The 26,349-nt window shown below is 41.8% G+C and overlaps 1 protein-coding gene across 7 annotated transcripts in view; it reads right to left on the bottom strand.

Annotated features, from left to right (window-relative positions):
- The window catches only part of CDC14A (cell division cycle 14A), a 172,235-nt gene extending 146,316 nt beyond the window's left edge, over positions 1-25,919 (bottom strand). For 3 of the 7 annotated variants that reach the window (XM_050745044.1, XM_050745061.1, XM_050807496.1), the window contains exons 1-2: positions 17,886-18,300; positions 17,035-17,125 (exon numbers count right to left, since the gene is read on the bottom strand). In XM_050745044.1, coding sequence (XP_050601001.1) covers positions 17,035-17,125; positions 17,886-17,934 — 140 coding nt within the window. In that variant the 5' untranslated portion in view covers positions 17,935-18,300. Of the gene's footprint in view, positions 1-17,034; positions 17,126-17,885; positions 18,301-19,062; positions 19,140-25,755 lie in introns of those variants that run through there. The other 4 variants (XM_050807490.1, XM_050807497.1, XM_050745054.1 and 1 more) reach the window with 3 other exon arrangements.
- Between the last annotated feature and the right edge of the window lie 430 nt (positions 25,920-26,349).

Genomic DNA, 26,349 nt, shown 5'->3' with positions numbered 1-26,349 from the left:
TAGCAAAACCCCATCTCTACCAAAAAAATATAAAAATTAGCTGGACGTGGTAGTTTACACCTGTAGTCCCAGGTGCTTGGGAGGTTGAGGCAGGAGAATTGCTTGAGCCTGGAAGGTCGAGGCTGCAGTGACTTCTGATGGTGCCACTGCACTCCAGCCTGGGTGACAAAATGAGACACTGTCTCAAAAAAAAAATTTTTTTTTTAATTAGCCAGGTGTGGTGGCATACACCTATAGTCCTAGGTACTTGGGAGGCTGAGGCAGGAGGATCACTTGAGCCCAGAAGGTCAAGGTTGCAGGGAGCCATGATTATGCCATAGCACTCCAACTTAGGTGACAAAGACAGACCTTGTCTCAAAAAAAAAAAAAAAAGGAGAATTTTACAAGAAAATCTAGGAAACACCATTCTAAATATCAGCCTCAGGAAAGAATTTATGATTAAGTCCTCAAAAAGCAAACATTGACAAGTGGGACCTAATTAAAGAGCTTCTGAACAGCAAAATAAACTATCAACAGAGTAAACAGACAACATGGGGAAGGGGAAAAAATATTTGCAAACTATGTATCTGACAAAGGTCTAATATCTAGAATCCATAGGAATTTAACAGTTGAACAAGCAAAAAATAATCCCATTAAAAAATAAGCAAAAGACATGAACAGACATGTCTCAAAAGAAGAAATACAAGCACCTAATATATGAAAAAATGATCAACATCACCAATCATCAGAGAAACACCAATCAAAACCACAATGAGACACCATCTCACACCACTCAGAATGGTTACTGTTAAAAAGTCAACCCAGCAATCCCAGCAATCCCATTACTGGGTATATATCCAAAAGAAAAGAAATCGTTCCACCTTCGCAGCAACATGGATGCAGCTGGAGGCTATTATCCTAACTGAATTAGTGCAGGAACAGAAAACCAAATACCGCATGTTCTCATTTATAAGTGGGAAGTACACAATTGAGTACTCACGGACAAAAAGATGGCAACAATAGATATGAAGGACTACTGAAGTGGGGAGGGAAGAAGGGAGTAAAGTGTTGAAAAACTAACTATTGGGAACTATGCTCACTACTTGGGTGACAGGATCATTGATACCCCAAACCTTAGCATCACAAAATATGCTTGTATACAAACCTGCACATATACTTCTGAATCTAAAATAAAAGTTGAAATTTTTAAAAAAAGAATTCAAGTCATCAAATTCCAGTTTCATACTAATCATTACAAGCCAACTTCAATCTCAAATTCAAAGATGTACAATTTCTAACAATCAGAATGGCTTAGCCACGTGTACTTTTGAAAGCAATATGGGGCCGGGCACGGTGGCTCAAGCCTGTAATCCCAGCACTTTGGGAGGCCGAGACGGGCGGATCACAAGGTCAGGAGATCGAGACCATCCTGGCTAACACGGCGAAACCCCGTCTCTACTAAAAAAACACAAAAAATTAGCCGGGCGAGGTGGCGGCGCCTGTGGTCCCAGCTACTCGGGAGGCTGAGGCAGGAGAATGGCGGGAACCCGGGAGGCGGAGCTTGCAGTGAGCTGAGATCTGGCCACCGCACTCCAGCCTGGGTGACAGAGCGAGACTCCGTCTCAAAAAAAAGAAAGCAATATGGTTCACATATGAACCTATTTCACCAAACACTAGGAAATAAAATTGGTATACTACAATAACACAGGAGAAAGTAAATCAAATACAAACATCATCCTTAAGTTGATCTGTACTCTCCAACATGGTAGCCACTAGTCATGGCTATTTAAATTTAAATTAACTAAGGTGAAACAAATTAAAAATTCTTCAATTATTTCAAATGTGTTCAAAAGCCACAGGTAGCTAATGGTTACAGAATTCAACAATGATCTGCACTGATGGACCATACTGATCAAGATGAAAAGACATATCAAAATAACTATAAAAGATAAAATGACCAAGTACCATAAACGAAGTATAGATAAAATGTTTGAAGACAATATCCTTTCCCTACAAGGGCCCAGTTATTTCCCAACAGTGAGATTAGGCCCTGGTAATTTTTATCCTGTTTTGTTCAAGAGGGTCATATTTCCAAAAAGCCAGTTGGAACTTAGAACATGAGAGAATGGAAAAATAGGTGAGGATCTAGTTCCCACCCTCCTTTACTGTCTCTCAAAAAGACAGGCTGTTTTACGAGCAGGCTGCTATCCAAAGATAGCAACAATGAAGTAGTTATGCCTCTTTTTTGGCAAGAGTCTCTGGTTAAAGGTAGAAAAACAATAAGCAATCCAAACCCAGAGGACTTCCCACCCCATAGTATGTTGAAACTCAGTGGGCCAGTCTTTATATCCCACAAAAAAACGGATGAGCTTCAAGTTGCACTAAAAAAATTCAGTCAAAAGTTTTGCACAACCAAGAATAATTTTGAACAAGTCTTCAAAAGTCAGAATTGTCACAGAGAAATATAAAGTCAACAAGCTCTATCTTATCTTAAGGTCATTTGATACAATACACTAATAAGACCATTTATGTATTTAAAATAATATAGTCTTACACATATAGTTTTCTAGCTTACTATTAATAAATACATTTTTTAATGTCAAGATCATTGAAAAATTGCTGATAGTTGTTCACACCATGCTGGGTTATCACCAACTTTGGTATAATGCAATACTGTGAATAAAGAAGACATCTTCCAACAACATGCTCCTTTGTAAGAACTTTCTTCACCAGAGTTGAGGGAAAAATGAAAACATACCTATAATATGTACTATTAGCTAGAGGGAAATTCAATATAAAAATTAATTGATAATCAATTAAAATGAGTCAAATGTGCTAGAAAGTAAAAATATATCTATTTGGGCAGCTTAGAACAAAAGCAGGGTGGAAGAGGAGAAATGGAAGGTCATCAACCCAGAGACAGTGAAAAGGGAGGAGATGGTAGAAATAAGCGCTTCGGAGACTATTCAGAAATCTGAAGGTTAAGTGCGCTCCTAAACTTGAAGTTAATGACAATGGACAGAGTCTTTTCCACCCTGGCATTTCCTAGGAAAAGGCCTCCAGAGCCACAGCCAAGCAAGGGTCCCCACTTTGTCTTTCGGTCTCATGTGGCCAGGGAAAAACATGGACATTTTATTATTTCAGGGTACCCATGGCTTCATCTCTAAATGAATGAACAAACGAACAAATGATTCTCTCCACCTATTTGCAGATTTCTTCTAAGAAGGTTGGCAAATTATGAGTCAAGGCCTAGAATGAAACTCATGCACTATTAAGTGAAAATCGGTCCATCCATCTTTTATTCAGTAAGTGTAAATAGCTAAAATCAAACCCTTTTCTGTTTTGACAGGAAAGAAACTAAAAGAATTGGAGCATTTGGAGTCATGCAAGTGGAGGAGGAAGGAGGTTCATCTCCTTACCAGGAGAACAAAGAAACAGGAACCCAAGTATCACAGCAAACGTTCACAAGGGTAGGATCACCCACCACCCCACAGGTGCTGGTCCTACAAATTTAAAGGGACATAGAAGCTAGGCCTAGAAGCCTTGCTATCATACTCAACATGTGTATCTCTTCTCACAAGATTTATGAAGTTTATGATGTACCATTATTTTGTCTTCGGTTTTTCTAATAAACTATAATTTAAGTGAGTCAATTCACAGAGGAATCATTGTTTGAAGTATTGTTATACCTTATTCTATACATTAGAAGCTTCATGTGAAAATTCCCAACTACTCAGCAAAAAGATAAGCTACATTCTAAGAATTACCCATTTATTCTACAAGATTTATGACTACCTATTCTGAGCAAGGCATTACAAGTTAGCATATTCATCACAGAGTACTTGCAATACAAAAAAATTAACTGCTTTAAAAATAGGATGAATAAATTCTATCAGATCATTATAAGGCATGCCAACCTTTCAATGTTTTACCAGCACTGCTGACATTTTTTGTCTCTTCATTCACTTGCTCACTCAAATAGTTACTAAAAGCCTATTGGTCACCAGTCCCTATCCACAAGGAGCTCACTATCTTCTGAGAAGACAGGTAAAGATATTACAATGTGATAAATGCTAAGATAGCGGTATCCTCCAAAACACAATGAGATCGTGTGTGTGTGTGCGCGTGCATGTGTGTGCATGTGTGTGTGTAAAATTTTGTTGAAATTGATCAGCAATGCCTCTGGGCTGCACATTACCTAACAGTTTCCCTATCACTAGAATACTATCAGCACCCCTCCAGTCAGATGATAAAGTTTCTGTATGAAATGTGATCATTATGGCTGAATTCATAACGATCACGTTTTATTTTTTTTTTATTTTTTTTTTTTTTAGACTGAGTCTGGCTCTGTCGCCCAGGCTGGAGTGCAGTGGCCGGATCTCAGCTCACTGCAAGCTCCGCCTCCCGGGTTTACGCCATTCTCCTGCCTCAGCCTCCGGAGTAGCCGGGACCACAGGCGCCCGCCACCTCGCCCGGCTAGTTTTTTGTATTTTTTAGTAGAGACGGGGTTTCACCGTGTTAGCCAGGATGGTCTCGATCTCCTGACCTTGTGATCCGCCCGTCTCAGCCTCCCAAAGTGCTGGGATTACAGGCTTGAGCCACCGTGCCCGGCTACGATCACGTTTTAAAAAGGTCCTAAAGCATAACGAATACCAACCTCAGATGAGGGCACTAGTCTGAGTTTTTGCTCAAGCCCTTTAGCATAACCACCCACAGTCACACTGATGCCAACTTCTTGGGGAAGAGTGGCTGCACATCTAACAAGCTTCCCACGCACGAAGCAGTCTCATGTAGAACTAAAGATCACTGGGTGCCAAAAGGTTCCAGTCCCAATTTGGTCACTCACTATCCCTAAGCTGGTGTCGCAGCCTCTCTGGGACTCCACGTCCTCATCTATCAAATGAAGCCACTGAATTAGATGGCTCCTAACGTTCTTTCCAGCTCTTATGTAACATCATATATCACAGTTCTAGCCATTATATAGAGTCTACAGAGTCTACGACTCTAGTTATCCTTATTGGACAAAGCCATTCAACTGCTCAAATGTTTCTCAAGGTCTACTTGCCCTATTTGATGTACTCTGTTCTATCTGTCCTCTCAGTGCATTGGGTCTGGGTACAGAAGACATTTCCCTTAGGGTGTCTCCTCTTTGGGGAAGGAAAAGAACACAGCTTTTTCCCTGAAATTCACTGTTTTCTGCACAGCCAGAAAGCAAACCCACAGACTAGAAAGCAGCTACATGTATTAGGAAACTTGACATCCTTATTACTTACTCATCTGCAAAAAGTTTGACATTTGTTGAGATCATAAAGGAAGGAGAGAACTCCAATATCAACTATCAATCCTGTCCCTTGATGTATTGTCCAGGTTTCTAAGAAAGTTCAGGTTTACAACACCAGGGTGTGAGGAACCATTCTCCACTTATTACCTTCTTAACCCGAAGCAAATACCAGTCAGGTCAGGTGTCAGCTGCTGTTTCTGTAAAATGGGTGAGTGCTTTCACTTTGCCTTAAAGTCAAACAACAGACCAGATGGTATCAAGAACCTTTTCAGTATCAGGGTCTGTAATTCTAACATCCCTCGTTAGAGAAAGTCAATTAATAAAAACTCCCTTCGAGACTCAGATTAATGAAAACAAAAGACTTCTTCAGGAATGCACTGGGAAAATTAAAATTCACTCCCACAGAAACATTCTCAGCAGTATAAATTAACCCCATTATTCAAAGGCTAGTACTGAAGGCAGGAGAGCTATACAGACAGTACATGCAAAGCTTTGTTAGAAAACAGAATGATGAGTGATTCTCCCATACACAAAAGGCTAACCCTCACATTTCATAAAGTGACTGAGGCTCTCAAAAGGAAAATAATTACTCTAAAAGTTGTGGTGAGGATCACAGGGCTGGGGGCAACGGCTCATGCCTGTAATCCCAGCACTTTGGGAGGCCAAGGCAGGTGGTTCACGAGGTCAAGAGATTGAGACCCTCCTGGCCAACATGGTGAAACTCTGTCTCTACTAAAAAAACAAAATACAAAAATTAGCTGGGCATGGTGGCGTGCACCTGTAGTCCCAGCTACTCGGGAGTCTGAGGCAGGAGAATCACTTGAACCTGGGAGGCAGAGGTTACAGTGAGCTGAGATTGTGCCACTGCACTCCAGCCTGGCAAACACAGCAAGACTCCATCTCAAAAATAAAAAATAAAAATGATCATCCATAATGATGAAGTCTGTGTATGACAGAAAAAAAGTAAATTGCGATCAATAAATTATTTTTTGTGTGTGACAGGGTCTTGATCGTCATCCAGGCTGAGTGCAGTGGCACGCTCATGGCTCACTGAAGCCTCGACCTCCTGAGCTCAAGTGATCCTCCCACCTCAGCCTCCAGAGGAGCTGGGACTACAGGCATGTGGAACATGCCTGGCTAATTTTTGTATTTTTTGTAGAGACAGGCTTTCAGCATGTTGCTCGAGCGATCTGCCCACCTTGGCCTCCCAAAGCGTGGAATTACAGGCTTGAGCCACTGGGCCTGGCCAGTAAATTCCTTAAGGTAGAAATGTATGTTCATTTTAGAAAGGTTTCCATAAATTATTTAAAGTATAAAACTTTGATACTTCAGAATGTAATTTTCCAATTCTCCGTAGAATTTGTCTCACTGAAATGCCACATTTCCAGAAACACACAACTGAATAAATGTATTAAAGTACATCAATCATAGGGACCAAATTTGAAATAAACTACCTTTTCCGGTTCCCAAAAGAAAATTAAATTTTATTTAAAAAAAAAAAAAAAAACTCTAAACCGGCAAATTCTTCAATTTGTCACTGGGATAAAAAGACCAAAAAATTAAATTAACAACAAAGGAGATATCTTATTCAAATTTATAGTTTACACAAAGTATTTCTTATAAAGGAATTCACTGTCAACAACAAATAATTGTGATCATTTGCCAGATGTTTTTGATATAGGAGTTAAAAAGAAATTACTTAGGCAGGTAGTGAGGGTACAGGAGACCTCGGTAAGGTTTTCCTTTTAATGAAAAGCAGACGTAAAATCATTTTCTCTTCTAACAAAGAGCAGCCTGTAAAATAGAGCTGCACACGTAAACAAGCATGCTGGAAACTTGCACAGGTGAATGTCGGCAGTTGTGCCAGTAGGAATATTACTACCTGGGACTAAGCATGTTCAAAATGGCAGCTCCATCTTCTCTTTTTGCCAGCCACACGTACAGTGAGCAGCAGACAAGATGGCACTGGCCGAGTGGAAAGTCCACTTGCATAGTAAGACTGAGGTGGGGTGACCAGCCTTCCCCTCCCACTACATAAACGTCACACCTGGTTGAACCAATCTATGGGCCCTATGTAAATCAGACACCGCTTCCCCAAGCCAGACTATAAAACCTGTTGCAGTCAGGTGCAGGCCCACCTTTCCCTTTTGGACTCCTGTGTCTCACAAGAAAGGGAGAGCTGCTCTCCTCTCTCCTTTCTTCTGCCTATTAAACTTTCTGCTCCTTAACCCACTCACGTGTCCCTATTGTTAATCTTCTTGGGTGAGATGAAGAACCCCGCGTATTTACCTCAGGCAACAATGCTGCTTCATTTTCAAGTGTCAAGAACTGGGAATGCTACATATTTTGAATAAATACAGCAATATTTTTGATGACTCTCAATCCACATAAAATTCTTTGGTGCTCCTGGAAGTATTTCGTTGATTAAAACAAACCACTTTTTTTTAAGTAAGTTAAAACTAAAGCTTTAAAAAGAATTATTCACAGCTCTACTTTGCCTCAGTAATGTGAATTGGAACAACTTAAAATGACAAGACATAGGAAACAACCAAAATGACCAAAGAGAGGAAAATGTTCAATACAGTATGGTATATCCTTTCCCTGAAATATTATTAATATAGAGACATTTATGGTGATTTTGAAAAATGGCATAGGTTTACAATGCTCATGTATGATTTAAAAATATTAGCATTTAAAACTGCATATACAAAATTATGCCAATTAAAAATTTATAGCACTGTAGGTTTGAATTTCTTCATTGTAGAAAAGCAATATTCTTTGAAAAATTTTCTTTAAAAAATCTAAGCACAATGAATTTCACAATTAAGTATAAAAAATTCAGCTCAAATCACAAAGCCAGAAAGGAACTTGAGATCAGTTGTGCCACTTACCTCCCCACATTTTAAATATCCAGGACAGGCACGGTCTATTTTCTGCTTAAAGATCACAAAAGACAAAGACTCCATTATAATGATCCCTTTTTTGCTTCCTATCTCCAATCCTCAAAACAAAACAGAATAGCAAAAAGGCAGTTTCCTTCTGATTTACATACCTCACCTACTTAAAGGTGTCACCCTCTCCCAGTCACCCAAGCCAGAAACTGAATTCACCTTTGCTTCCTCCTCCCTACCCTCATCTGGTCAGTCCCAAATCCAGTCAATCGATTCTTTCTAGCCTCTCCCCATCTGGCCTTTCTGTTCTCCACTGCTACAACCCTAATCCAATTCTGCCATAGCCTAACTGACCCCACCTTCGAGCGATGGCAGCACTCGTCCTAAAGTAGAGCCCTGGTCACTCTCTGCCATTTACCAGCAAGCACAACTTACTGACATCCAAACAGTTTTCCACAATCCACTCCCCAACTAAGTGACTGCTGCTGTGACCTGTGACTCCTCTCCATTCAAATATTATTACACCTCCTCTAACAGAATCTTGCTATTCCCAAACACCTCTTGTGCCTTTTCTCCGGACTCTGCCTGAAATCTTTTTCTTTCCTTTCTTTTTCACTCACTCACTGACTCATTCATTCATTCAACCAAAATTACTAGAGCCCCATATCTATGCCAGGCACAGTGCTCGGTGTTGGGACATAATGGTGTGCAAAAACAGGTAGTACTGGTCTTCAGAGAGATCATAAAATGTACTCTTTGCTATTATACACCCTTCAAAAACTAGCTCAGTGCTTATCACCCTGGGTAGCAATAATCTCTTCCTTTCTTGAACTCCTAACACATACATTTGCAGTTTTGGTCATGTATTATCCTGTACTGTATGTGTTTCCACTTCCTTCTTTACATATACATATCTCCTAAGCATTAGCGCAGTGTTCTGCATCAAAATCTATCCCATCTAAATACTAAGTTTCTTGTAGAGCAATTTCAACCAGTTATGAAAGTTTTAAGTTATGCTTTTCACTTCCCATAAAAATTTTGTGTTTTTGTTTTTGAGGTTTTTGTTCTTGTGTTTGTTTTTTGGTTTTTTTTTTTTTTTATAAGCACAAAGGTGTACTGAGCTGTGGCTAAGTAAAAGTCATTTACTTCTGGCTTGGGAATGTGTTTATGAACTTACAAATGAGAACATCTGATGTCTTAGGAATCTACTTCAAACAAAACAATGAAGCCGCCCTGTGGTGACCTGGCCAGAAAGAACTTGGAAGGCTGACAGCTCCCCACTGGGATCTCCTGCAGCCCACTTGGAGCTCTCTCTCAGGCTGCATGATTACGACCAGCCCTGTTAAGATAACTCTCCTTAGCACCTTGGCTAAATTTCATGTTTTCACAGCCTTATCTCAAGCAAACTGAAAGAATGGAGTAATAATTTATCATTATGAAGATTAGAGATCAACTCTACACCGAATGCCTAAGAGGTCAAAACAGTAGATATTTAAATAAATCAGTATCTAGAAGGTAAATTTGATTCCCCTGGATTACAGAATTAAGAACTGTGGGCCAGGCACGGTGGCTCATGCCTGTAATCCCAGCACTTTGGGAGGCCGCGGCGGGCAGATCACTTAAGGCCAGGAGTTCAAGACCAGCCTGGCCCACATGGTGAAACCCTGTCTCTACAAAAAATACAAAAATTAGTGAGGCATGGTGGCATGCACCCATAATCCCAGCTATTTGGGAGGCTGAGGTGGAAGAATCGCTTGAACCCAGGAGGTGGAGGTTGCAGTGAGCCGAGATTGCCCCACTGCACTCCAGCCTGGGTGACAGAGCAAGACCCTGTCTCAAAAAAAAAAAAAAAAAGAACTAACTGTGAATGTACACAGATATATCTACTTCCTCTTAACATATACTACATCATAACATTGGCTGTCATATGCTCAAAACAGAAGGTGAAAAAGGCTAGGCACGGTGGTTCACGCCTGTAATCCCAGCACTTTGGGAGGCTGAGGCAGGCAGATCATGAGGTCAGGAAATCAAGACTATCCTGGCCAACATGGTGAAACCCCACTTCTTCTAAAAATACAAAAAAAAAAAAACAATAGCTGGGTGTGGTCAAGCGTGCCTGTAATCCCAGCTACTCAGGAGGCTGAGGCACGAGGATCGGTTGAACCCAGGAGGCGGAGGTTGCAGTGAGCCGAGATCACACCACTGCACTCCAGCCTGGGCAACAGAGCAAGACTCCAACTCAAAAAAAAAAAAAAAAAGAAGGTGAATAAAAGCAGCCCTGAACAATTTTACTTTTCCAAGGTTTGGATGAAGAGAAGAAAAAGGGGAGAAGAAACTATAAACTACCATCTTTTAAAAACTAAACAGTTTTCTGAGGGTTTTTTTGGAGAATACCACAAAAAAAAAGAAAAAAAAAAAATCACGTTAAGTTACACCAGGTAAGCAGCCAGAACATTTGACCAGACAGTCTACAAAAGCAGTTATCTCAGGCTTATAAAAACTGGGCTTCTTTCGTTTTCACATGTCCGACAATTAACTCAATTTCTTTCCTCTCTTTCTTTTTGGTAATGCACTGATAGGGAAAAAAAAAAAAAAAAAAAGGCAAAATTACACCCCCCAAAAGTGAAATTACAAAGAAAATTTTTTAAATTACCACCACACATTCCCAGATAGGAGCTGGTCATAGTTTGTGCATATACTGTCAGTGGCACATTTCCCCCAAGAGCTGTCACCACCCAAGTTAGAGGGATCAAGTCTGTCAGGAAGGGGCAAAGGTGTCCTACACCCTCCCCATTGGCCTCAGTCTCAGGCCAACTGGGAAATGCCTGGACTCCAGGGCGGACTGCCTCTGGCTTACATCCCTGCTCTGCCTTACCAGCTCAGTGACCTTAGGCAATATACTTCCCTTTCTGGGCCTCTGTTTCCTCCTTTGTTAAGTAGTGATAATAACAGCATCTAACTCCTAGGCTTGTTCTGAAGATTAATTGAGTTAATGTTTGTGTGTAAACCACTTAGAACACTGCCTGGCACAGGGCTATACGTGTTAGCTGCTGTTGCTGTTGCTGCTGCTGCTGCTGTTGCTGCTGCTGCTGCTGCTGCTGCTGCTGCTGCTATGGCTTTATTATTATTATTCCCACAATGAAATTTGTCTCGAGATTCAACCAAATCTCCTCTTCTGTCTACATCATAATAATTTATAATGAGACTGAGGTTCTAAATGATGACCGTAAGACTCTATAAGATCATATATATGTGTATGTGTGTATATGCTTAAGTGGCATTCAACCTTCCATTAAATTATCCTACTTGCTACACATTTCATTTGAAATAAAAATTTAAAAACCAAAAGGGTTTCTCCTGACCTACCTCTAACCTAAATACTCATTCCCACAAATATTTCTAGGCAAGAGTAGTTTTTCCATACTTCTCTCAAAAATGTTCTATGTTCACATTTTAACTCAAAACTATGCTATAGACAAGATAAAAGAAATCATTTTTCTATAAATTATTTATCCAAAACTTCCTGGATACATTAATATCAGGCTGCTGTAACTAAGTTTAAATGAAAATTGAATGTTTTAAATTATTTAAATCTTCCATTTAGCTAATTAGTTCTCATTAGAGGCTGCTCATTCTTAACATGCTAAAACATTTGGTGAAATCCTTTAAGTCACTTCAGAAACTGCTTAAAATTCAGTCCCTAGAGTTTCTCCCTAAATAGCTCTTTCCTGCATTTTCAATACCTTTCCTTCACAACTCAAAAAGAGAAGAAATGACAATGGACAGGCTGAAAATGAAGACCCTATACACTATCCTTCCCAGCAAACTAGCTTTCTATGCCATCAACATCCAAACCTACACCCCTGACCAGCACTAGGAGGGGCACACAGATGTCATAAAAATTAATATATTTGATTTCACTAACTTTTTAGCCACACAAAAAGTGAGCCAAGTTGTTAAAAGTAAGTATTGACATGCACACGTATGTTTATTGCGGCACTCTTCACAATAGCAAAGACTTGGAATCAACCCAAATGTCCATCAATGATAGACTGGATTAAGAAAATGTGGCACATATACACCATGGAATACTATGCAGCCGTAAAAAAGGATGAGTTCATGTCCTTTGTAGGGACGTGGATGAAGCTGGAAACCATCATTCTCAGCAAACTATCACAAGGACAGAAAACCAAACACCGCATGTTCTCACTCATAGGTGGGAATTGAACAATGAGATCACTTGGACACAGGAAGGGGAACATCACACACACCGGGTCCTGTTGTGGGGTTGGGGGAGGGGGAAGGGATAGCATTAGGAGATATACCTAATATAAATGATGAGTTAATGGGTGCAGCACACCAACATGGCACATGTATACATATGTAACAAACCTGCACATTGTGTACATGTACCCTAGAACTTAAAGTACAATAAAAAAAAAAAAGAAAAAAAAAGAAAAAGTAAGTGTCTATTTGGATTACAGGGCCCAATTCCAATACCAAAGAACAAGCCTTTCCAGGGAGTTGTGTGTTATTTGTAGTTTAATCACATGCAGATAAATCTTCTTTGAAAGGCTCCCTTTTTGTGGAGTTATTTTTGTACCACTAGTGTGTTAGCCTATACTCTGATTTTAACTCTGACCTGTGAAATCATAACCCAAGGACAAAGTATGATTTCGTATCATCCTCATTTTATTAAATCTGCTCAGGCGTTTATAGTAATAAGTTCTGTTTTAAAAAATCAAGCAGATAATTCAAACGTTCACTCTTAATAGCCCTACCTCATGAGGCCACCTCATTAAATTTTCTCCACCAGCATCTCAGAAGGTTGACATTTCAATCATGGAATGCTGTCCTCCTTTCATAACTAAAGAAACATCTGCACAAAGCACAGCTGTGCCCAAAATATCCACAGCCTAATATTTAAAGAGTCTACTTCCTGATTCAAAAACAATCGCTTCTAAGGTGATAATTTAGCCAGAAAAGCAGCATTTATTTCTTTTTTTTTTTTTTTAAGAGATGGGGTCTCACTATGTTGCTCAGGCTGGCTTTTCAGTTCAACTGCGGGCCTCAAGCAATCCTGTCACCTCAGCCTCGAGAGTAGCTGGGACTACAAGCACACCCAGCTGGAAAAGCAGCATTTAATTTAAACATTCAGCAAATAATTACACAGTACAAAGTCCTGTGTGATAATGAACATAAATATATCCCTCTCCTCAGAGACATGCACATTATGATGTGACAGTCAAGATCTTTCTCGCCGTAGGACATCCTCCAGACACAGCCCAGGTTACTAGAGGTCCTTCTAGGGGCTTTGCAGTCTCTCTCATTCTATACTTCCCCAACGTGGAGCTGATGAGATGGAGTCAGTCCTTCTCCCTTTCTCCTCTCCCCTTCAGTGTTTGTCCACTTCTTTGTTGCATACTTCCACCCTCCCTTGCTCCTCTCATCCTGGCCCTACCTGTGAAATACAGACCTTGAGGCCTTCTCTATCTTCCCAGAAATCACATCATTCTCTCAGCTTTATTATCTCTTTGGGAAAATTACCAAATTTAAGAACCTCAAATATATGTGATATCTAACAGTGATATAAATATCCCTTAAATTTCTTAAATTCAATCTGACCAAAATGGAATGCCTGATCTTCCCACCAAACCCAATTATTCCACCCTCCTTCCTTATTTCAGTTAAGAGCTCCAGCAGGCTCACCACAACCCAAGCTGTCTTAAGGACTTCTTTGACTCCCCTTTTTCCTCAGCACCCTTCCACCCCACCCTCCTGTGTTGCCAGGTCACATGGCTTAAGATTCCTTCTGTCCATCACCATTGTTACCATCCTAATCCAGGTACTTGTTTCTTCCCCCTGAATTTTTTTTTTTTTTAGACATAATCTTGCTCTGTAGCCCAGGCTGGAGTGCAGTGGTGTGATCTCAGCTCACTGCAACCTCCACCTCCCAGGTCCTGGTTCAAGCAGTTCTGCATCAGCCTCCGGAGTTGCTGGGATTATAGGAATGTGCCACCATGCCCAGCTAATTTTTGTATTTTTAGTAGAGATGGGGTTTCACCACATTGGCCAGACTGGTCTTGAATTTCTGGCCTCGTGATCCACCTGCCTCGGCCTCCCAAATTGCTGTGATTACAGGCGAGGGCCACCATGCCTGATACCCTCTGAATTTTTTTAAGTGGGCTCTTATCTCCTCAACAACCCGTCTTAAGTGATGCTACTGTATTAATTTTTTGAGAAGGATATATGTCCTCTGCAACTAGATGACTTGGTTTCAAACTCCAGCTCTGCTACTTTTACTTCTGTGACCTTGGGCAAGTGACCCAGCCTCTCTATGCCTTTTTGTACAATAAGGATAATAGTGCCTGCCTCATAGAATTGTTGTGAAAACAAAATGAATAGTTACGAGCACCTAGAACAGTATATGGCATACATTTAAATGCTCAATAAATGATTCCCATTATTTGTAATTAGCACAGATGAAGTCATACCATGGCTGCCCCAAATCCCTCAAGAGTCCCATGGTGTACCAAAAAAACTGCAGGTTTCTCAGCCTGACATTCATTCTGTCCCCAGCCAACCTTTCAACTTCACATTCTCCATGCCCTACATGTTCCCTGAATACACACCAGGCAAACTGGAGGACTTACTGTTCCCTGAACACACGTCCCAAGGTTCTCCCCTCCTCACACTTGCTGTTTTCTAAGATCCCTCCTCTCACATCTCTGCCTGATAAGACCTTGTCCATCCTTCAAGCCGATCTTAACTCTTCCACGAAGCCTTTGCGGAACGCCTGCACCAGATGTGCCCCCACCCCCCTGTGAATTCCTCTCCTAGCATAGAGATTGTACTTCTCTTTTGGCAGATATCTTTCCTATACCTCAAACTGCAGTTCTGTTATTTTCCCTACAGGCTTGGAGCTCTTCGAAGGTAACATGTGCATTCAACATTGTTTTATTCTCTGCATCACCTAGCATCATGTAATATGTCGGGGTAACAAAAAAGATGGAGTTGGAGGTTTCAGAGCCACAGCCATTACTGTGGCACAGAAGGGTAAGTTCAAACTAAGAAAAGTACACACTCTGCCCAGGCTGGAGTCCTCATCATATTTCAAATGTCAATTCAAACTCACAATATAAATTGGATGGTTTCTCCAGCAAGTCTTTCCTTGTAAAATACCAGAAAAACAGTAGACTATAAGAGGAATATGATTTGTAGGCCTATCCCAAAATACCAACATGAAAATCACATTAAACATTTTCCTCATCTATCAATACTAAAATCAAAAAGCCATCATGCACAGTGTTTAGTTGGCTTAATTTTCTGCTAGATCTATCACCTAGCAATCCCAAGAGAAGTGACTCAGATCTCCATGGCTAGAGCTCATTCAATGACATATTAACATATTAACAACCTCTGGCATGTGAGTTACTATAGAATTGAACATAATGACATATACACCATTCCCACTCTCAGACTCATGAGAGACCCCCAAACCCTAAAATCACAAAAACAGAGGCACAACAATGCACATTCCCAACAACAGAGTGAACACTCAGTAAACACTGCTGGCAGTGACATCATCCAGGTACACAGCCGCACATAACTCCATTCTGTCTAGAAGCAGAGCTGTAATCTGACACCAGAGACTCAGACCTCTTTGCCTCAGCAACTCTGGGCATTCATGAGCAGCAGCAAAGGGCTCTTTCATTCCCACTCTTACTTTAGCCATTCAAGAAGCATCCTCCTCCCAGCACCACTAAGAGAAACGTCGCAGACCTCAATTTCAAGAACCTCTATGATGAAGTGACAAAGATTGTTTTCCCCCAAATAAAAGATATGCTATTGAAGGTCCAGAACACTCACTCTTCGGAGACCTGGTAGTACCCACAAATCATTAGGCAAACTGCCAATAACCTTTCTAACAACACAAGTCCAAGGAAGCTAATTATGATTCATTTAACTATGTTCATTTATCTGCACATTTGGTAAAGACAACAAGAAAGAAACTTTAAACATTTAAAATAGAATATATTAGACTCCTCTGAAACACCAGCTCTTTTCATAAAAGTACATAACCAAGTCAATTCAGCCTTATTTCTTATTATCTGATACTTATATTGAATAAAGATTTATCTCTGTTCAATTAATGTTTTGCTATACCTAAAGTATTAAGATATCTTTTTCCTGTAGTTTAGTGGTCTTTTACAGAAAACAGTTCCCTACTTTTATTTTACACTCTCAAATCCTAATCCCACAGAAGCAAAGTAGTCAAAGAAAATAAATCAGGACTGCTACATCATTTCATCAGAAGCAAAGAAAATAATATCAAAAAGTTTGGGGTACCCAAATAAAAGAATCAATAATATGTCAGATAAAATGTTAGTCATAGATGTGACTCTGATACAGCTCCCTGCAGTTAATGTGTCCCACTTTCTGAAAAAGAGCTGCACAAACAAAAACATCCTGAGATAGAACAGAAGCCTTGTAAACTATAAAGCTCAAGCACCTGTAATACACGCACTGCCCTGTACCCTATGGCCACTCCATAAATACTTAGTGACTGATTCACAGGCCAATTACAGAGTCTGGCAATGATAGTGTGTCTCCCTGGTCCTACTCTGGGGAGTGTTAGGAATCTCCAGTTGCTGTTTGCTGTGGTGGTAGGAAGAACTGAAACAGATAGATGTCTAAAAGAACTGAGGTGTTGAAAGGTTCAAATTGTCCATTTTCCCTGAACTTCTCCCCAGGCACCCGAGCCTTAAAACATTGGGATTGTTACTCAAATCACTGGGGGAAAATGAATAAAAGTGCATAGTGTTTCCTCGTCAAAGAACAAGCTGAATGGCCAAGAGAAAAAAAAACAAAACAGAAACTTACTTTTCATAGACCAGCTCCTCATCGATGGAGAAATAGTGGGTATTTACTGTGCTTTTTGGTCTATTCCTTAAAGTAGCAAAATATAACCGATCTGAAAGACAAGTTTAAAAGACAGAAAAAACATATGAGAAGTAGGGAAGTGGAAGTGAAGGGGGGTGATAACATACGAAGGATTCAATTTAAAGACCCCATCAACACGTGGAATTCTTGCAGAAACCTCATCTCTCCCAGAAAGCTAGAGACTCAAGAGCACAACAGTTAGGCAAGAGGAAGACCTGACCGAGGAACTCAGCGGGGTGCAGAGCACCCACATTTCCCTTGTTTCAGGCCAGCGGAGTAGCCAGGAGAGGGGGGTACCCGCAGAACTGGAGGTGCAAGTTTGGTTCCCAAATCTCCAGACCTCAGCAGCTGCGAGAAGGGGAAGAAAGAGGTGAGCCTCCCCCATGCGGCTTCGGAGATTTGAAAAAGAGGAACGGAGAGAGACTTAGGGGGTGTGGTTGGGGGTGTCCCGAAAACCGAAGCCTGCGATGGTGGAATAAAGGCGACCGGTGAGCAACCGGAGCAGGCTCCCCATGAACTGCTGAGTGCCGGAGTCCGGGCAGAGAAGCCGGTGCTGTCCCATTACGAGGCCGAGAAGCCATCCGAGGGAACTGCAGAGGGAGCAAGGGACACAAGAACGAGAAGCCGGAAGCAGGGGGTCCTCGGAGAAAGGAGAGTCCCGAGAGGGGACGAGAGCGCGCGCAGCGGCTGCAGGACACTGGCAGCCTCAGGAGAAGGTGGGGACAGTGGCGCGGGAAGTGAAGAGTTGGGGGCAAAAGAGCGTTGGAAGATGCGGGGCGGCTGCTCCTCACCTTTCATGAACTCACAAGCCCCGATTAGTTCCCCTGACTCCGCTGCCATCTTAAGCGAGATACGCACTGGGGAGGGCTGGGTCGTGGCCAGCTGAGGTCACTCGCCTCCGGGGGCTTCCCCACTGCCCAGAAGCCAGGAAGCTCACAGTCCCGAACACCAAGCCTGGCCGAGGGAGGCAGCAGGCGCCGAAGGCGGAGGCGGCTTCGGGGTCAGCGCGCCGGGCGCCCCGGGGACATTCCGAGGGGAACCCGAGCCCGCTCCGCGCGGGGCGCACACGCCCCTGGCTGTGGCCGCTCCTATTTGGACCCGGCTGCTGCAGCTGCTGCTTCGCCGTCGCCGCGCCTGGGAAACGCAGACCAGCTCTCACGGCAGGGCAAAGTCTTCCCCCGGCTTCCAAAGTTATCATGGAGGAGGAGACGTCTGGTCTCGATCGCGCCCGTGGCTACTCGAGCGGCTGCCGGCAGGACTTCAGTGCCCGCGGGCTGGCAGCAGCTGCTCCGGCTCCTCCTTCGCCACCTCCTTTCAGCAGTTACTCTTCCTCCTCCTCCTCCCCCTGGGTCCGCCCCCAGACCTTCCTCCCCGCCCTCCCTCAGCCCCCTCCACTTTCAGGACTCCGCGGCCATCCCTTAAAGGGACAGCCCGGCTCCTTTCTCCGCAGCAGCCCCAGTTACCAGGCACCCCGCGGGTCACTAGGAGCCGGTTGCTAAGGCTTTGTTGCCGTCCACCAATTGCTGTTCAGGAAATGGGGCCCTCGGCCCAGGGGAGCGGGCGGGGCCTCTAGGCCAGAAACTTATGAATGAAACGGCGGCGTTGGAAGTGGACATCGCCAAGGGCTCTGTCGCGGCCTCGGAGGCTAGGATGCGCCGGCGCCCCCTTTCTTTTTGGCACCCACTAAGTCTTGTCCCACTCCAGATTTCTTTTTTCTCTCTCATTCTCTTTCTCGCCCACTCATCCATGCTCTTCTAAACTCTTGCCGCGCGAGCGCGCGCGCACACACACACACACGCACACACGTAAAAACCTCAGATCTCCGTGCCCTGCCTCGCCTCTAGCTAACATTTCAACCACCCCCCACGCCCAACACTGAGGGGGTCTGCATCTTTATAAAAAATACAATTGAAAAAGAAGCCCCAGCTCCTAGCTCACAGTACATGTATTGGTTTCCTCTACACATACCAGACTCTGATATAACTTGTACTTTGTTCTCACGGGAAAAAAAGTTTCCCATCTGGTTCTCCGCGCCCTCTCAACTGGGCCGCCACTGTGAGCGCAAAAGCATCACAAATGCCTAATCTTTACAGAGCTCGGGTCCCGGAGGGGCGGGGCGAGACCGCAGAGCAAGCCTGGGCGGGGGCGGAGTGAATAGGAGAGAGAGCAGAGTCCACTGGTCCAAGGAGAAGGTTAACACAAAGGAATTTCTTCACATAGTCTCAGCTGAAGCGCTCCAGGCAGGAGTCCCGCTAAAAGAGGCCCTTGACTTGTCTCTGCGAGGCTCCAGATACTGTTTGAACAACTTGAACGCTGGGCGTCCTACGGCTGTGCCTAATCAGCGTGCCGTCCCTTCCATACGAAAATGGCGCTACAGACCCACTATCCGAAGAGCATGCGCTCTGAGTGCTCTCTCCAGAAACGGCAAGAAACTTGTGGCGGCCTTTTCCTTCGCAGTCGCGTGTTGACCTCTAGGGAGAAAGGGAGCGCACCTGTGCAAGCTGACCGAGGGAGCGAGCCCTTCGAGGGCCAATTCCAGTTTTTGTTAGTAGGGGTTTTTTTAATGTGTGTTTTCTTTGTTTGAGACACTGTCTCGCCCTATCACCCAGGCTGGAGTGCAGTGGCCCAATCTCTGCTCACTGCAACCTCCACCTCTCGGGTTCAAGCGATTCTCGTGCCTCAGCCTCCCAAATTGTTGGGTCTACAGGCTTGCGCAACCACGCCCGGCTAATTTTTGTATTTTTTGTAGAGACCGGGTTTTGCCATGTTGGCCGTGGTCTTCAACTCCTGAGTACAAGCAATCCGCCCTGCCTTGGCCTTCCACAGCACTGGGATTACAGGCTGAGCCACCGCGCCCGGCCTCAAATTATTTTATTGAAAAAAAAAATCTAGTATTTCTTATATGAAAGATAGAGAAAAACGAAGTATATGAATCTTTCAATAAACTTATCCACTTTGTTTAAAAGGCTAAATAAATCCAAAGATTCTGATTTAAAATTCTTCCAGAATCTACACTCAAATTCCCCAACAATTTTTCATGAGTTTTGTGTTAGAAAAAGGGCATTAGAAATAGAAGTCAGAGTTCTCATCCAATTCATGAACTTTTAATTTCACAAAGTAAATAGTCTAATGAAAAGAACTCCAATCTACACTTTCGGTGAAGCCAGATATAATTGAACACCCTCTTGTTATTTTCCAAAATGATCCTTTACAAAAATCTTTTTTATGTAACTCTCCTGCTTAAAATTTTGATCATGAGGAATGAATTATCACCTAACAAATACAAGTCCTTAAGTTCAAATGAAAATGTTTATTTTTCCTTAGCATTTTTACAAAGATAATAAAACTCTGTAAGTAATGTTTTTTAAAATATTGCTTGGGGCTGGGCATGGTGGCTCACACCTATAATTACAGCACTTTGGAAGGCCAAGGCCTGCGGATCACCTGAGGTCAGGAATTTGAGACCATCTTGGCCAACATGGCGAAACTTCTCCTCTACTAAAAAAAAATACAAAAGTTGGCTGGGTGCAGTGGCTCACGCCTGTAATCCCAGCACTTTGCGAGGCTGAGGCAGGTGGATCACCTGAGAGCAGAAGTTCGAGACCAGCCTGGCCAACATGGTAAAACTCCGACTCTACTAATAATACAAAAAAATTAGCCGGGCGTGGTGGCACACACCTGTAATCCCAGCTACTAGGGAAGCTGAGGCAGGAGAATCGCTTGAACCCGGGAGGCAGAGGTTGCAGTGAGCCGAGATCGCCTCATTGCACTCCAGCCTGGGTGACAAGAGCAAAACTCTGTTTCAAAAAAAAAATTACAAAACTTAGCTGGGTGTGGTGGCACACGCCTGTAATCCCAGCTACTCAGGAGGTTGCAGTGAGCCAAGATCGTGCCACTGCACTCTAGCCTGGGTGACAGAAAGAGACTCTGTCTCAAAAAAATAAAACAAAATTAGCCAGATGTGGTGGCTGACGCCTGTAATCCCAGCTACTCAGGAGGCTGAGGCAGGAGAATCGCTCGAACCGGGAGGCAGAGGTTTCAGTGAGCTGTGATTACATGATTACGCCACTGCACTCCAGCAGTGCAGTGTCTCTGGGCGACAGAGTGAGACCCTGTCTCAAACAAACAACAACAAAATTGCATGAAAGGAAAATGTCAGTATAATCAAATCTCTCTAAGCCATTCTAAATGGTATAGAAAATTCTACAAGAAAAATATGAAACAGATAATGCACACACAGCACACGTATAATACATAACAAGGTTCTAATGAGATCATAAAACACTTTATTCTCTCAATTACCATGAGGTCAAAGTTCCTGTTGGTTGTAGTTTCATAATAAAGGCATACTTTTACAGTCTATGAGGGAAGATAATAGAAGAAGCTTTTCCAACCACCCAGCTTGATATAAATTTAAGGAATGAACTTTAAAGAAACAATAAAGAAGGCATTTCACATATAAAGGAAATACTAAGAGATTTTAAATATCGCTCAACTGCACAAAAGGAAGGTAATACTACACACAGAAATTCAGCAGGTAAGTGTCAAAAGTGTCGAGTTTGAAAACAACAACTTTTTTTTTTTCTTGAGACAGAGTCTTGCTCTGTCGCCAGGCTGGAGTGCAGTGGCACCATCTGGGCTCATTGCAGCCTCTACCTCCCGGGTTCAAGCGATTCTACTGCCACAGCCTCCAGAGTAGCTGGGACTACAGGCGCGTGTGCCACCCTGCCCAGCTAATTTTCGTATTTTTGGTAGAGACAGGATTTCACTATGTTGGCCAGGCTGGTCTCAAACTGCTGACCTCAAGTAATCCGCCCACCTCAGGATCCCAAAGTGCCGGAATTACAGATGTGAGCCACTGCACTCACCCTGAAAACAACAAAATTTAAATCTAACTCCTGCAACCCATGCTTGTGTGCCTGCAGTTCTAGAAAACTCTCTGCTGGAGGCAGCTCTAAATTATGTCAAAAGCCACTAGTTCTAATTCTGCCTGGAGGCTGCAGGACCTCTGACCACCCTTACTTATGACAGGTCTTCAAAAATGCAAAGACAGTTTCCTTGACCACCTTCCTTTTCTCCTTAGTCTTCCCCAGACAAATATCTCCATTTTCTTCAACATTGTCTTATATTACATGGCTTTAAGTCCCTCAGTCCAGTCTCTGCCAATTTGTCCAATTTCTTATAAAGTGGGTCCCAGAACTGAATGCAGACTAGTGATAAACTGGTGTGGCCAGTTCTGAAAAAAGAAAAAAGAATGGATGGAAGATTCAGATGAGAGCAAAAGAAATGAAAAACATGAAAGAATCAAATTTTGTCATTTAAACTGGTGTGGCCAGTTCTGAAAAAAGAAAAAAGAATGGATGAAAGATTCAGATGTGAGCAAAAGAAATGAAACACATAAAAGAATTAAATTTTATCATTTAGCTTCAAGAAAAAGAAAAGGAAAATATTCTTTTTTTTTTTTTTTTTTTTTTTTGGAGATGGAGTCTCCCTCTTTCACCAGGCTGGAGTGCAGTGGCACAATCTCGGTTCACTGCAACCTCTGCCTCCCAGTTTCAAGCAATTTGCCTGCCTCAGCCTCCCGAGTAGCTGGGACTACAGGCATGCACCACCACACCCAACTAATTTTTGTATTTTTAGTAGAGACAGGGTTTTGCCATATTGGCCAGGATGGTCTCGATCTCTTGACCTCGTGATCCGCCCACCTCACCCTCCCAAAGTGCTGGGATTACAGGCATGAGCCACTGCGCCTGGTGGAAAATATTCTTTCTTGCTGGAAGAGGGCAAGGAAAAATGAGCTCAAGATTGTCAAAGGCCTGACAGCTATGTGGTTTACATAGTGTATTCTTTTAAAATTATCATAATTTCTTATTAGAATGTATCATTAGAACATACTCGTTTAGTTGTTTATTCAGTAGTGATACAAAGTTACCAAAGAATGTAAAGAAAATATAGAATACATACTTCGAATTATTTCTGGAAATTAATTTTCAGATTAAGTATGAAACACGTAGTAGAAACCTGTGCTGCTGAGTGATTTGATATTCAAGGTAATTTGAATTATTTATTCATATACATATTTTGACAATTTTTTGATCCCAAAAATAATTTAAAACAGCTTTTAGTAAAATACATATAATAAAAAAGTTATTACAGTAGAACCAGAATACCAAAAATAAATAGCGTGACTCAGAAGCGGTTCTGTTCCAGAAGCCTGCCCACAAATGATAAGACCTTAGCCTAACCCAGCCACATTCTGTATCAGACAAATCACCAATGCCTGTTTAAGAATTCCAAACCAAAATCAAAGAAGTAAAAACCAGAAGGGACCTGGGAGATCAGCTAGTTCCAGTTTTCAAACAGACTCCATCCAACTCAAGGGATTTAGCACAAGACCAATATGGGGGTGGGAGTGGAAGGCAGTGGATGAGCACTCAAGGCTTCTACAAAATAGTTCCTTTATAAACAGTTATATGGCAAAATAAAAGAGAAAAAAAGAGAAGGAGGTCCACAGTCGGTAACTGATTTCCCAAACTCACATAACTGGTGGAAATAAGACCAGTATTCATTATTTGCTGTAATATCGACAACCTTTTCCTAATTTTTCCCTAGTTAGTTTAAATTACATTATTTAACTTATAGATTATTACACTTTAGCCATAAAGTGTCAATAATAATGTATGCATAATATCTACAACTATTTTCTTCAAGATATTTAGAGGAAATATTGAAATAATCTCCAAATGAAACAATATAAGATGGTGCATTATCTGCCATTGCTATTGTTCTTGTGTGGCTTCTATAGAAATTTGAATTGTTTTCAACCCTGTGATTTATTAATCGCATACCAGCATTCTACAAAATACAGTTTAGAAATACTGGTATAGTGAACATTAATGTTCACAATAAAACAAGTCAATTCAATATTCATCTTCTTCTTCACTAATGCAGTCAATAAAGAATGGAACAGTTTTAGAAGGTAAAAGAAAGTTCCATGAGTTCACAATAGTCAATTTATTGTCCGTTTGCTATACTTACCAAACAAGTTAACAACTCAATACATTTTTTAAATTTTACAGAATTTATCCATCTATATTTATTTGTCATTACTACTCTTTTTTTTTTTTTTTTTTTTGAGACAGAGTCTCACTGTGTCACCCAGGCTGGAGTGCAGTGACACCATCACAGGTCACTGTAATCTCAACCTCCTGAGCTTGAGTGATTCTCACATCTCAGGCTCCAGAGTAGCTGGGACTACAGACATGAGCCACTGCACTTGGCTAATTGTTTGATTTTTTTGTAGAGACAGGGTCCCACTATGTTGCCCAGGCTGGTCTTGAAATCCTCAGCTAGAGCCAGTTTCTCCTGTTTTGACCTCCCAAGGTGCTGGGATTGCAAGTGGGAGCCGCGGCACCTACACCATTCATACTCTTTTTACAGAAAAAATAAGTGAACATTTTTACTCCAAAAATAGATAATATTTCCCACACCACTCCTCTCCAACCATCACCATCATAGCCATGCTGAGAAATACTAGTGAGCTACACATTGTAATCCAAAGGTTTTTTGTTTTGTTTTGTCTTGTTTTGTTTTGTTTTTGAGATGGAGTCTTGCGTTGTCACCCAGGCTGGAGTCCAGTGGCGCGATCTCGGCTCACTGCAAGCTCTGCCTCCTGGGCTCAAGCAATTCTCCTGCCTCAGCCTCCCGAGTATCTGGGACTACAGGTGCCCGCCACCACGCCCGGCTAACTGTTTTTTGTATTTTTAGTAGAGACGGGGTTTCACTATGTTGGCCAGGCTGGTCTCGAACTCCTGACCTCATGATCTGCCCGCCTGGGCCTCCCAAAGTGCTGGAATAACAGGCATGAGCCACCGCACCCAGCCATAATCTAAAGTTTTGAATGTTCACTTCCATGTTCACATTTAATAATGTTTCTACTCTACATATTTCTAGCAGGAAAATAATAGTAGTTAACAGTTCGGTTTCATCTAAAACCAAGCACAGTACAAGCACCAATTCACAATACAAGCGAATAATGTAACACATACATAAAAATAATGTCTACTTACCCTAAAATGTATGTATCTCAGTTCTCACATTGGTTGCCTATCAGGTAGGTATATTATTATTTCCATTTTATAAATGAGGAAACACACAAAATACATGCTCAGTGTATATCTGGAGAATGGATAAATAAATGAGTAATTAAAATGTGAGGAGATGAACTCATGTGAATCACCTGGATTCACAAATCAGTTCCTTTGCAGCCTGGAGTAGTGAAAAAATGCTAGATTTGTAATCAGAAGCCTGGGTTTCAGGCATCTCTCTCTCACCACCTGTATGCATTGTTTTGGACTCAGTTTCCTCTGATATTAAATAGAAATTATAATAATTTCTAACTCACAAGAATAACAGTAAAATTAAATGTGAGTTTCATGCTGTGATGCTAGACACTGTGTACAAATATGATGCTGTACAAAGACAGCCTAGCATTTGTATTAATAAATACAAATATTTAGTAATATTAAGCATAGATTAAGAAATACTAACTTGTTTCCAAAATCTAATTTTCATAAGTTTCAAATGAATACAACTATTTGGATCTAGGTATTGTAATTTAATTGACTCCTAGCTAACAGCATAATTAAAATATACACTCACAGAGAAGTCCTTTTTATCAACCGAAGACAACTCCACAGGGTACAAATTAATGTCCTTTTTCATTTCTGATTGCCTGTGACCATATGCCTGTCTCTGGAGTGTGATCAGGGCCAACAAACCCATTCAGGCATCCTCAACGGATTCCTAAATTCCCCTGCTCTCACTCACGTTCTTTCGGTCCTTAGTGTTCCAGAAGCCTGGGACACAAATGTTGTGCCCTGTGGTTTCCATGGCGACCCTTGACACACTTTTGGAACATATGTTTTCTGATGCCTAGTCCTGTGTAGAAACTCTAGAAGAAAATTATGTTTTCAAACCTTTGATTTCCATTTTTTCAACCAAAAATACTATATATGTATTGAACATATTATTAATGGTTGTTCTTGTTGTTATTAACATCAATAATTGCATTGATTCCCATGGGAAAACAAAAATCACACTTCATATCTTCCACATACCAATCCTTCCTACATGGAGTCTATGTTATTCTTCAAATGATATCTAAAGTAGTAGACCTGTATTTGTTAATGTAGGATAACAGCGATGTGAATAATGTAACACATACATAAAAATAATGTCTACTTACCCTAAAAT

Source organism: Macaca thibetana, chromosome 1, assembly GCF_024542745.1.
Source record: "Macaca thibetana thibetana isolate TM-01 chromosome 1, ASM2454274v1, whole genome shotgun sequence".
NCBI lineage: Eukaryota > Metazoa > Chordata > Mammalia > Primates > Cercopithecidae > Macaca > Macaca thibetana.
This window is presented reverse-complemented; position numbering and strand designations above follow the sequence as displayed.